This window comes from Emydura macquarii, unplaced genomic scaffold, assembly GCF_026122565.2.
Source record: "Emydura macquarii macquarii isolate MOO-44397 ecotype Brisbane River unplaced genomic scaffold, CSIRO-AGI_Emac_v2 contig_1483, whole genome shotgun sequence".
Lineage (NCBI taxonomy): Eukaryota > Metazoa > Chordata > Testudines > Chelidae > Emydura > Emydura macquarii.
Genome location: NW_027131620.1, coordinates 5,690,297 through 5,704,199, shown reverse-complemented (window position 1 = coordinate 5,704,199; position 13,903 = coordinate 5,690,297). Strand labels below are relative to the sequence as shown.

At 40.3% G+C, this 13,903-nt stretch overlaps 1 protein-coding gene across 4 annotated transcripts; it reads right to left on the bottom strand.

The window, feature by feature from the left end:
* Positions 1-231: 231 nt before the first annotated feature.
* Positions 232-10,447, bottom strand: BHLHE23 (basic helix-loop-helix family member e23). 4 transcript variants are annotated; one of them, XM_067554611.1, is made up of 3 exons: positions 9,590-10,447; positions 8,605-8,690; positions 232-996 (listed from the first exon to the last, which is right to left on the bottom strand). In XM_067554611.1, the coding sequence occupies exons 1-2, from the start codon at positions 10,311-10,313 to the stop codon at positions 8,620-8,622; spliced, it is 795 nt and encodes a 264-aa protein (XP_067410712.1). In that variant the 5' UTR covers positions 10,314-10,447; the 3' UTR covers positions 232-996; positions 8,605-8,619. The 4 variants fall into 4 exon arrangements, with proteins under 4 accessions (XP_067410712.1, XP_067410711.1, XP_067410713.1 ...); XM_067554612.1 differs by lacking the exon at positions 232-996 and adding an exon at positions 3,475-3,705; XM_067554610.1 differs by lacking the exon at positions 8,605-8,690.
* Between the last annotated feature and the right edge of the window lie 3,456 nt (positions 10,448-13,903).

The following is a 13,903-nucleotide window of genomic DNA, read 5'->3' as shown; positions in this document are numbered from 1 at the left end:
CAGTGTTATTCTTAGTGCTGATGTGCTACTTTTTACCGAGTCCAGCTTATTGTAAATGGTGAGACAAAACAATCTTCTAAATTCTTACCTTAGGGTTTGGTTGTGCCATTAGACCCTTTGTGATTTTATTGGTTTATGACCCATATCTGAAGTGGCTGAACTATGGAGAGAACACTTTATGCTAAAATCAGATTTCTGTAACTATTCTTCTGTAACAAGATCTTTCTGTTTCTCAAAATATGTTTAATGTGGGGTGAAGCGCCATCTCATAGTATTACAGATTCTTCGAGCTAGCTTTCTATCGGTAAGTTATTTTCACTCAGGCACAAAAGCATGCAACACATTCAGTCACTTACATACTTGCCAAAAACATACCTAAATAACCACTGTAAAAATTAACCAAGCTGTTTTTCCTACAGGAGAGAGAATCCTGGAGACCAATTAAAAAGATGCGTTTTGCCCACGTACATTTTTACTTTAAGGCAATTTTAAAAATTCTGGCCCAGATCCTCTGCTGGGGCTCAGTTGTGGTCAGTGCAAGACCAGTATAGAAGGACAACAGGCTTAAAACCACCTTTACACTTCTCCGATGGGGATGGTTGGGAACTGGTTGGTCTCTGATGTAAGTTCAAGCAGCTTCAGGTCTGTAAGGGGCTATTCTAGCATCAGGGGATTGCTGGGACACAGGGTCTTAGCCACATCCTCTTTTCCTGGTCATTGCTGAAAAGGAAGCCACGGGGTGCTGTGTGTGACACAGGATCAGTACAGTGGCTTTATTCTACCCAGGCAGAGAGAGAGAGAGAGAGAGAGAGAGAAAATGATTGTCCATTTCAATATTATTGAAAAAGCAGCCTAATGTACTGCTTACAGCAAACAGCTGCAAATCAAGAAGGTCCTGGGTTCAAATATGTTGAGCCACTCATTCATTCATTGTCAGTGTGTGGCTGTCAGCAGACTTCTTGATCTCTTTATGCCTCAAGCCAACGCAGTCGGAAACTAAGTAAAAAATAATAGGACATTACTGAAACCCAGATGCTGGGTATGAGCTCAGCTTATCTAAGAAAAAGAAATGAGAAAATATATATACACACATCTTTGAATTAACAGGGGGAACCACAACTATTCAAATGCAAATATTTCACACATTTATCTTGAAAATCTTCCTTTCTCTAGTTTTGTTTCTCTTTAAGGGTCAGGCTGTGAACTCCTTACTCACAATGGGACTGCTTGTGTTAGTACCTGCTCACCACTTTAAGTGAAAGAGTTCACAACCTGCTCCTATTTGAAGAGGAACTTTCTGTGGTCAAGTTCTAATGGAGCTCAAAAATAAGTAAAAGGAAAGTTGCCTCAAGAGATTTCTTCCTACTTCTCCCCCCACCTTGTTAATGAAATAAAACATAAATGGGTATCAAACCCTAGACCTCTGAGAATGAAGGAAACATTCCATAAAGACGTTCTGTTAAAGTGTGCAGAAAAAAAAAGTATCTTTTTATGAACTGCTGTAAGCAAGTCTAGTGTTTCTCTTTGCAAGGGCCTGATGGAAGATGTGAGCAGTACAGGAATGAACTTGCTCATGTAGTACATTCTCCTGGCACCTGTATTATTCCACACAGTGCCATGTTTAATCAAAAAAAAGAATGTTAGAAGTAATAGAGCTCCTGTAACTAAAATGTTTTCTGTTCTCAAATCTTTTAGAAGCTGACGGAGGCAAGAGGGGGGAAAAAAAGCCAAGGGGAGAAAACTTGTTATAAGTAAAATTGTATTTTCTTGGACACTGGAAAGTATGTAAACTAACCCAGAGGCCTCCAAGTCAGCAGCCATTTTAACATTTTGCAGGAGATTTTCATCTTTTCCCCTACAGCCTCAGTTCTTTTGTAAATACTGAGCATGCCCACTATGGCTGTCATTTGTTGAGTCTACTTTACACTGAGGCTGCCAGGAGATAAGAAATATTGAAGGCAGTATAATTCTCAAATCAGTGGCATAAGGACATCTCTTGTGACTAACACAGTGCATTTCACTGAATATTACCAGTACCCAGTGACTCAAAAAAAAAGACACAGTTCAAGTATTTGGACGCTGCCATTATGACAAAATAGGAGACACTAAAAAAAGCCCAAAACAAGACTGATTTTCTTAAAAGTGAAATCAGAATGGTTCGAAATAATTTATTTCATCAGAGTCCATTTTTTCATTATCTTCTCACATTGTGCAATCTAGAGCCGTTCTGAAGTAGTAGTTCGTAAGTATATGCCATTTATTAGTCTCTATCATCATCAAATTATATGCTATGCCAGATTAAATACAATACCCTAACAATCTACTTCAAAAACAAACCTAAATGAAAAAAGGCACAGTTCATGGATATATGTAAATAAGTTATAGATACAGATCACACACATACTTACCTGTGTGTTTATACAAGTGCTATATATCATAACTATGCACACACACATATTATATATATATATGTGTGCGTGTGTGTGTGTGCATATACACATAGATACACACACACACACAAATACAGCTGAATTTATCAATGTAACCTAGATTTTTTTTTTCTCAACAATTGATTGGCCTGCCATTTACTTCAAGGCAAATAAATGATCATTTCTCTACTGATATCACAGAAGAAGAGGAAACATTTCTACCGTATATAGAAAAGTTCAGCACTAGTAAATTCTTACAAACACCATTACTCTGATTACTGTTTCTGCAGAGATATGCCTGCTTCATTGTCATTTCGGATACTACATCAAGCAGAGGCTGGTGGGTTCCCAGTGGTGTTGTCGACCAATCAAATATGACCTTTTTTGGGTGACCGCGTTCAGGTTCTGGTGGAGATTTTTCCTTCTCCTTTGTGAGCATGTTAATAATATTAAAAATTAGAGAGCCTGAGACGATAAGCAATATTTAAAGCACACAAATTAAGTGTGCTTTTTTTTATTAGCTTTGCAACTTTTGTGTCACTTGTAGTAAAAATGAAGGGGCTAAATATCTTTGGATGTGGCAAATTTTAAGCCACATAATGGTGGCGATAAAAATCCATAATGTCAGTTGCCTTGTGGCAATCAGCAAACATTTCGCATTATGCTTGCATCTTAGGGTTTGCGGCCAAAAAACAGATTTGCCTCTGTCTCATTAAAATAACGAATGCAGTCCGAATGGATCTGCAATGATTCACTGTACGTCACACTAAATCACGACGCTTTTTGGAACCAACTGACTATGGCCTCATTACTTTAGACAAAAGTGGGCTTGGAGGAAAAACTGTGGTGATGTTATTTTGCTCAGCCATGTTTTTTCTCTTTGAAATACTTAAGGCAAAAGAGCAGATAGATTTTCCCATTGGTAACTTATGAGGATTGGGTTATATTAACTCTAAAATTCTGTTTTAATACAGATAAATGAACAAAACACTAATGTTAGTGCAGGAGATTAGAGGTTAGTCATATACACACATTTTATTTTTTAAGGCTAATTTTACTGAACATGAAACGTTATGATCAGAGCTTTAAAAATGTAATTAACTTGTTTAAAGGATACAAAACCAGAATTATTCTGTAAATGTAGTAAGTCTGAATTCTTGTTTGTTCTCATTCCAAATTATGTACATCCTTAGATATTTGTGGTTAATCTTGTGTTAGGCTTACATCTACCAGTTTCCTTATCTTCCATAAAATGTAGCAGAAGAATACAGCAAATCTGCAAACCAATTTTGTTGTCTTTATTTGCACAGGTAAAATTATTATTTAGACAAACATGTTTGTTTTAGTTTCTATATTAACATTTAAGAATGTAAGTATGCTGCTTTTATGAATTTGGAGAATAAATATTAAATCAAGTTTTACTGTTTGTAGAGTTGATTAGGAATATTTTAAAGGTTAAATTGGATTACTTGAAAATTATCATACACACACACACACACACACACACACACACACAATTTTAGAAATTAGATTTTAAGAAATGGGCATGTACTTCCTGATCAATGAATACATTCCAGCCTTTTTTAATCAGGGAAAAAAATTAACCAATGTCATAGTGAATATCATATTTTGAAGATTACTGTAATTAAACAATATAGATTTGAAAAAAATCAACCTACAGTAGTGTATTTTTTCCATGTTGCTGATTGGTTTGTTCTTTAAATGTGTGCCTCAATTTAATGACAGAATACTAAATTGTTCTAGTTCTTCTAGTTAATTACAAGATATCTGCAGTTTAATTTGAGGAACATAGGTTTCTAATTTAGTAGGAAAATATTCTGTTATATTTATATGGGGAATTTTATATTTCAGATATAAGAAGAATTGTATGAGAAGCATCCATGGAATGACTTGTTTAAAACGTCATAAATCCCTCTTTTTCATTTCCCATTGAATAGGATATTGAAGGGGATTAAAGACTAAAGATATATCACAAACAAATTTACATTATCAAAATTACTGTAATCAGAGTCTTTTCTGCATTAATCAGGATTTAATAAAACTTTTCTGCTTTGCAATACCAATCAAAACTCTGTCAGAAGATAGACAGTGAAGTGAAAGCAGATTATTAATTAAAATTATTGTGTTGTGCATTACACTGCTTTTAAAAAAATATTTGTGTTAACTTAAGATAAAACCGCTCTTTGGATGTTTCATATACTATAAAATTACATGCTGGGAAACAAAGCACATGTAATAATAATGTATATTAGTTTTAATTACGCAGTAAAACCAAGCCTTTTATGTTTGGAATCATGTTAATGGAAATGTATTTGTAGATTGTATGCACATATTTGCACTTTTCCAAATCTATGCCATCTTAATGCCAACTAAACAACCATGTTTCATTTTGCAGAGGAGATGTAGTACCTTTCTGTCCTGCTAAATGTGAAAATCTCTTAAACCACAACATAAGTACTATATTTTAGAGAACTTCGTTCATAAAATGATGCAAATACTTTATAGGCTTCAGTTCATTATTCTCTTGGGTATTGAATATTAATATATACAATATTTTATCCTGGTGTCTCCTGGTGCTTTGCAGGATGGTCTCTGTGCTAAGTATCCTACTGTGCATACACTTTTTTTTTTTTTTTCTTTTGCCTATAACAATGAATGCCTGGTTTTGGCCTTGCAGACTGAGTCATTGGAAATAGACTGTGTTTTGAAAAGAGAGGCCAGGAACTTACTATGCTGGGACACTTAGCTTCCAACAACTTAAACACCACTCAGCCAGGACACAATTGGCAATACTTGGGCTTGCTCAAAGGAACTATGTGGAGGTGGTACACTAAAGTCTACATCCACCAATGGTCCACGCTTTGTGCAGGTGTAAAACAGTAAAGGGATAAAAGCTGTAAAAATTGTCCTGCTCCTTTTGATTCTTTTTACAATAAATAGGGTTGCATGGTATTGATGATGTCAGTCACAATTTGAGTTCTGTAAAGCACTGGCTCCATGGTAGTCAATAGAAGTTTTGCCAGTTACTTCAGTGGGAGCAGGATTTGGCCCTTTATCAATTGTCTCCTTATAAGCATCACTTCTATTAAAAACTTAAATCGTAGAAATTTATACCAAAAGAATGACTACAACAAAGATCTAGAATTACAACATAACATATGATATGACTGATTGCTTTGGGAATTCAGAGAAGCATGATCAACAATGCAGCACCTTCCAGATGCCTGGTTTCTAGCAGAAAACCGGATACTGATTATGAGTAAAGCGTAGTAAAATGCTTCATTGCCTTTACTACATTCTACAAGTGGTAACTGACGGTTTCAGCAAAAAGATATTAAAAGTAGATAGATGGCTGTATGCTGGACTCTCCATCTTCAAACCTGTTGCTTCCCTGTATTTGATTAATCAAGTTTTATTTTATAATCTAAAGAAGACTTCAGCAAAGATTTGACTTTAGTAATGCAAATTAATAAGATTATACTGATTAGAAAAACATTAGTTTTGGTTAGTGACTAACATTACATATCTTACAAGTGACAGATACTTGAGAACCATTTCCTTCTTTGCTTGTCTTTCTAACTGTTTCACACCGACTGCTCTTAAAATTTGGAAAACTAAATGCAACTAGAAAACAATACTTTTTAATTAAAGCTGGCATTCAGTGTGTTTTCTATTAAATTAAGTAAAACAATAATGAGATTATTAATAGATTCATACACAGAAGTTGCATTTCAGTATTATCTGAGTATACAGCACAATTAATATTAAAATGAAGGCTAGACAAGATAAGAATAAGTTTATGAACAAGGGGTTTTCAAAATTTGAAAATCCTCCTTTTGCACCCCCCTAAAAATTGCTGAAAGCCACAGATTGTATTCTCACTTGGCATACAAAATAGAATTTGAACTAAAGAGACTTTATTAAATTACATGGAAAGGGAAAAGTCAAACAACAAGCGGCAGGCTGTCAATGCTTTGCATGGTTAACCCTGAAGATACTGTATGCTTAAATGCAATATTCTAGTATAGGTATTTTTAGAGAAGTGGGGGGACAGCCCTATTTCTTTCATCCAAAGTTAAGAATTATCCTCACTGAGGCTTTAGTAGCACTACAAATATAAATTAAACCCAAGCAGACACCTTCTGGTTAACAAGAAAACAGAAGAAGAGTTCAATATGTGTAGCTTCCAGTTGCTTGTCTGTGTAAAAGCTTGTAAGTATTGTAGACACTGTTAGTTGGAAACAATTTATCATAGTGCATAGCTTTCAGACTGAGCACTAAATAGTTATGGTTTACTTTGTTCTAGCTAAATGCTATACTGGTGCTATATGCAGGAAAGAGAAAGGAAATAAATGGATTTTCTCTATTTCTAAATAATAAAGCTCACTTTTCTTGATGTGTATTTTAACAGTATTTAAAGTTATTTAAACATGACTGTGGTGAATTCTATACTTCTGTTTTTGAATATCCAGTTTTTAAAAAGTACTTAGACACTCTAACTTTGCCACATTTCCATATAATTTTCTTTATCAGAGGTTTTATCTTCTGTGTTCGAAATTCCATTTCTATTCTACTGGGTACGAGAGCATTTCATTCAAAGCTGGTTATGAGCAGAGTTCTGAATATCTCAAGGTCCCTTAGCAAGCAGATTTTTTAATCAGAGGGTGGACGTGACAAAATAAGAAAGTGTTTTTTTTACTGGAAAAGTTAATCAATAAGGTTATATCCAAAGGCATTGTCCTACAATACACCTTATATCTAACACCATGGGGACTTCGCTAAGCTCTGCAGTTACAGAATCAATCTTTTCTGTCATAATTATCAGAAAAAGAAGCACTTATAAACCACATTGTTATTAATCAATGTTTCTGAATCAAACAAACTTGTTTTTAATATGAAACTGTTAAATACTTTATTCTACAGCTATTTTAATAGGAGTTGAAACTTAACAATTAAACTATTCTACATTTGAATAACCTCAACTCCTCCATTTCCAGTGCTTTCAGCTAGAATAAATGTTTATCTTAAAATCATGATTTAGTGCTAAATCGAACCTTTGTTGAAAATCATTTCTGGCACTGACTCAGTCTGCAGAATTTAAAATGATCTTTGTTGATTTGCATTTCCCAGTCATTTTTGCTTCAACAATGGTTCTTGCCTTTAGTTTTGTCAGAAGTGTTTTAAACATACTTTTGAGTCTCTCTCTCTCTCTTTTTCTTGACACATAAAAAACCAGATAAACTGGTCTTCTGAAAAAAAAAGGGGGGTGAATAAATAAAAATGGAAATGAGTAGAAACCAGTTTTAAGCATATGTCTGTACGAATGAGGCTTAATCACACACTTCATTTTGCAAATACAAAAGTCTTTTTTAAATGTATTAATTAAAATTAAATACTACAGACAAGCAGCTTTAGAGGGACTGAAGTCCTTTTTGAATTAGCATAACACTGGCGACAGCCATGGAAATTGGTTTAATAACCCTAAATAGTTACACCCTATTCCTAACACAAATGGCCATAGACAGGTCTAGCCCCTCAGGCTGCTACTGTACCAGTTTATGTGGTTGCTCTGACATTGGGTGGTGGGTATTCCTATCTGAACGCAAATCACAGAATGCATCTCAATTATTATTATATAATGATTAGTGAAGCCTACAAGGCATCACAGCATTAAAAAATCCCAACAATTTAGGGACTAGCTACAGAGCTCACTTAGTAACAACTTGAACCAATGTGACACATACTTGGAGAGAGCTTTTAGTTTAGAGACCAGAGTGGCCCAAGCTTCAGACATATTTATGGGATCAGGAGGTTGCAGATACAATAGAAAACCAAGCAAAGAGCATAGCCATGATTTTCAACAATCACTTATAGTCTTCTCTGGCATGTCTTAATTTGGGTTCTGTGCATTAAACTCTTATAAAAATCACTGCCAAGGTATCCCCTTCTTAGAAAGCTGCAGGTTTGAGGGCAAAGCCTTCAGTCAAGTGTCCAAATAAACACACTCAAATCATCCTATCCCCAGACTATTTCACTTTAAATTACATGAGTAAATCACTTCCCCCCCCCCTCAAGATTCATGGGACAAGTTAAAAAGTATATTGAAATGGAATTTAATGTCCAATACATTTTTTTTTTAAACTGACTCACTCACCCAACTTCCACCAGTCTAATCCTTTCCAAATGATGTTCCTTTACACCTTACATTGACTTCATCATTTATTTTTCTTATACTGCCAACTGGTGTAGAGAGATGTAGGACAGAGAAAGGGGTTATTCATGTATTTTATTTGTTATAAATACATATAAATAAGTTGAGTGACTTTATGCTTTGTTTACCAAAAGATGAGCAATGACTTTGGAAAATCATCTGGAAAACCCAACCAAGATGAGAAACAGAAAAAAAGCAGGCAATAAATAGTGTACAATCAAAATACTTTTGTCAGTCCAAAATGGGTTCTGAACTTGAAAAGAAACTCGTATCATTTAAAAGCGTCCATGGTTTTACCAACAGTTAAAAAAACAGAGAGGATCAGATGGAATTTTAGTTTAAGTCTTGGGCACTATCTATTAGAGCTGACTATGTAGTAAATTACCCCCCCTCCCCCTTTTATTTATAAGTGATTTTGCATTCTGAAAGCATTGCATAGTTTTTACCCAGGCTGATCAATCCAAAGAAAATTCACTGAGATTTCCATTTCCAGATTTTCTTTGCGCGTGTGTGTTTTAAAAACTTTCTTTCAACGGACCGAGAACTTTGTGGGCCAAAGCAAGCTGGTAGGCAAAAGTTATGCTCACAGTTAATCCATTGGCAGGCTGGGGAAAAAAATAAAAACGCTACAGAAAGTGGCAAACCGCGTGATCGCATTAAACCATGGAGGGGATGGGCGTGGGGAGGGAGGGTTGTATAGATTTTTAGCTAAATGAAGTTTACAACGGTGGGGTTGTTTGGTCCAAACGGCTTTCAAATATTTCCCGATGAGAGAACAAAAGAAATAGTAGTTATTTAAAATATATATATATATATATTTATACGCAAAAGGGGGGGAAGAAAAGAAACTTAACTGATGGTTGGAAGCCAGGGCGGATGGAGTGGAAAGAAAAGCTGAGAGGCAAAAGAAGTCAAGGCTTATCATTACAGTGTTTGCAGAGGGTGGAGGTTGTCCCCGGGAAGGCAGTGCATTTCTCAGGGCAGCCGGACAGGCCAGCGCCCGTGAAGGGATAGACGGCGGACTGTCCGAAGGGGTTCAGGCTGGCAGGCAGAGGGGCGCCGAGGGGCTGCCCTTGGTTCAGGTAGGCCACGAGCCGCCGCATCTCCTCCAGAGCTTGCGCCTGCATGAGGATGTAGTTCTTGGCCAGCAGCAGGGTGGCGATTTTGGAGAGTTTCCGCACCGAGGGGCTGTGCGCGTAGGGGATGACCGAGCGCAGCCCGTCCAGCGCGTCGTTCAGGTCGTGCATCCTCCTCCTCTCCCGGGCGTTGATGCTGAGCCGCAGCGAGCGCGGCTCTTTGGCTTTCTTCCCCAGGGGGGGCCCCTTGGCCTGGCCGTCCCGCTCGAAGGCCGGGCTGCCCTGGGCCGCCTCGAAGGCGTCCTCCTCGTCCCCGCTCTGCTCGCCGCTGCTCTCCGCCGACTTGCCCAGCGGGGTGGGGTGGAAGGCGGCGCCGCCGCCGCCGGCGCCCCCCGGGTAGCCCCGCTGGCTCTCCGCCGCCGCCCCGCGCCCGGAGCTGAAGGCGAAGGCGGACTGGCCGTAGCTCTGAGCCAGGGCCAGGTAGGGGTCGCCGCCCAGGGACTTCAGCTCGGCCATGGCCTTCTCGGGCAGCTCCCCGGAGCCGGGGAAGAGCTGGGCTCCCTGGCCGACGCTCATGGGCGCACCAGCGGGCGCCCCCCCCCTCCGGCGCCCGGCAGTGAGCGGGGGGATGCCCTGCGCCGGGTGCGTGCGCGCCTCTGTCTGTGTCTGTCTGTCTGTCTGTCTGTCCAGCAGCCGGCTGGCACCGCGCTGTGTCCTGTCTGGGGGGGAGGGGGGGGCGGGATATGAATCATCTCCCTTCCCAGCCGCCCGTTATATTCCAGAGAGGGGCCCGCTGGGATGCACCAGCCGCCCAATCAGAGCGATCTCTTTAATTAACGGTGTGGTGGCATTAAAAAAAAAAAAGCAAGAGAAGCCAAGGTAGCGGCCGGCCAGGGGCGGCTGCTTCGCCCGCGTGCGGCTCCCCCCCCACCGCCTGGTCCCGGGCGGCGCATCGCTTTCCCGGGGGAAAAGGCGTGTGCGGAGCTTGCCGTCCGGCCGGGCTTTTCCCCGGCAGTAAGTGCGCGGAGATCCGGCGCCGCTCCGCTGGGTTCCCCTCGCACCCGCTTCGCGCCACTCCTGCTGCCCGGAGCCACCGTGGGAACTCTCCGGCAGCCCGGGGACACCCGTGAGAAAACCCGCCTCCCCCGCTCCCCCGGTGATCGATTCCAAGCGGGGGGTGCGCACCGGCCGCTGGGAACTGGGGCCCGCGCTGCCCCCCTTCCTCAGAGCGTCGGGGGAGGCACGGGTTGGGCTCCTTCCCGGAGGGAGAAGTCGCTGCCCGCCCTGTGCAGCCTGGCATTCGAGATGCCCCTTGTCACAAACCGCGGCGCACGCTCGCTGCACGGAGCAAATCGTGGAGATCTGGGACGGGATCGAGCCCACAAGGACTTGCTGCCCAACTTTGCCTTGCAAAACCAAGCCACAGTGCTGAGGTCAAACGGAGCCCGCCCTCCTCCTCCTCCCCCCCATTAGGAGAGGGAGTCAGGTGAAGTGAAAAACAGAGGAGTTTCAATATTCATCACTTTGTCTGTTTTCAGCGGCCGTGGAAAGTTTGTGGCGGTGAGATGCAGCCCCTTGCATCGTGCGACCTTTTCTTTCCTCCCTGTTTCCCCCTTGCTCTGCTTATCATCTACTGCCCCCTACCACTTCTCTTTAGAGTTCACGGGAGTACCGGACACGCGTCTCTTTTCAGGGCTTCTCCATGGTCTAACAAGCTGAACACTTTCCTGGCTCTGAAAAATATCAGCCCCGTAGAAAGGCGCAGTGTTTGTAACAAAATCTAAATGCCTAACCGAGACTATATATACAATACCCAAAGAGCCCAGTTTCTGGGTGCACATGAGTGTTTGACTGTGTGGCTGTCAAAGGCATATTACCTGATGGTCTTCATTAAAACCGGAGTATCTCTAATCACATCATTTTTATGGGTACAACACAGAGTCTTAATCCAACTATACAGAACAAAAATCAAGGACAAATCATTCTCCCCACCTGCCCAAACGTAAAATCCCTGGCCAAAACAAAATCCAGAGGTGTGAGTTGAGAGTGAATATTTTAAAATGGTCTCCTTCCGATACTATAATATAACACCAACAATAATGTGTACAGACTGATGTCTGCTTTCTGTGAATTGTTCCTCAGAAGTGCCTATTGGTGGGAGGGGAACCGATGGCCTGGAGTATAGTAATAGTTATGGAAGCTTTCACTTCTCTCACTGGTTTGAATCAGATTTGAATCATTAGTGAACCAAAATCATGACTAGCTGATGGTTGTGCAGTAGCCCCTAGGAAATAAACTGGTGTTCTCAGTCCAGTTCCTAATCGGGACAGACATATATATATGTATATATCATCAAAAGGAACAGGGCACTTGTCATAATTGAATGACACTTCTGGGGTCTGATTATTTGGGTCTTACATATGCAAGTGAAATTAACAGACATTTTGCCTGCATGAGGATCAGGCCCTTGTTTGGTAATCTCAGAAGAGGGGCAAAGGAGTGAATGGGAATGGAGACTGATTAGCTCTTTCAGCCTTACCAATAGTCTGTCTTGGTTGGGACCTATGCTCCCTATTAAGCAGAATGCACTTAATACACTACCACTAGGGGGCATCAGCATTTGGGTGGGGTTAGTATGTGGGTGCTGGGAGCTGTCAGTGTCCTGTGATATAGAAGAGGTCAGACTAGGTAATCTGGTGCTCCCGTCTGGCCTTAAACTCTGTGACTCTATGTCAAGAATTGTCAGACCAGCACGATTTACAGGCAATAACATCACTTTAGTTTCTTTGGGGGTTACGTAGTTGCATCTATCAACCAGGGGAAAGAGATTGCAATGTGGCCTGCAAATTTGGAATAAAATACCTACACTCGGTGGAGCGTTGAGGGCTAATTCAGGACTTCTAAAATGGACACATTGAGTTTCATGCAATTTACCATGGGAGATGAGTTCTTAAAACTTTATGTTTTTGTTGTAATGTGGTTCAAAAAAGGAAGCTTTTAGCCCATGTCCAGGCCTGGCGCTGCCCAGTAACTGTCAGCCCAAATGCATACACCTCAAGTCCCAAGTGTCCCATGGAACTTTTTATAAGACTGGAGAGGTTCATCCCAATATCCTTAGGCCAAAATCTCTTCCTGTGACCTGCAGCTGCTACCTTCCCCCTGAATTTCAGTGGTTATTCCTGTATATAATTACACAACTGGTCTGATGTATATGACTGGCATGGTATGATATATAAACTTAGGATATTATTAATTCAAACTATAACATAATGGGTCAAATTCATTCCTAATGTTGACTGTAATGGAGTTACACTAAGGATGTATTTAATCCATCCATAACTTCCATAAAGAAAACCAAATTGCATCTAATATCTGTTTTGATACTTTTTTTATAAACAGAAAAATGCACAGAGATTCAGTCCATGGAGCCAGACCATGGCTCATCTAAGGAAGACAGCTAAACAGGATTTTCAAATTCTGAATTTGGGAGCTCAGCACTTAGGTGCCCATTTTATGCATCTAAATTTCAATTTAAAACCTCAGACAACATTTGGATGGGTACTCATGTCTGGATCATAGTCCCAAGTACAAAAGAAATGTAGACTTATCTATAGATCTACTTTATCCTAATACACACATTAATATTGTTACAAACACACCATTTTGTTGTATGACCCTCCAAGTTAGAATTCAAGGGTCAGATTGGTGGCTCACATCAAACAGAAGGATTCATTAATGTAAAAAAGGGTATACACATCTAAAGCAGATGGCAACTAGTCCATGTCCCTCATCCAGTCTCTCTGTTAAGTTAGCAATGAACTGGAGGATGAAAGAAACAGTCAGGAGCTTTCTCTTCCAGCCAGTCCAATGTGAAGAAACGTTCACATGACACACACTTGGGAAATCTGAGACATAAACACCCTGAGCTCTGTCAAACAATCCACAGAAAAATTGGTACTTTGTACTTTGTTCTGGTATTGGCAAAAGATGAAGTGTGACTCTTCCGTGCACATGTAGAGTTGGTGAGGTCATCTTGGTACAGGGAATCAGACCATAGTGGGCAGCTGAGCATCCGTGTTCTGAGAGACGTCACGGCAGAGGACTTGTCTATTTTTGTTTATTGCATGGATTCACTATGAGTTTTCATTTTAAATACAATAAAAAGG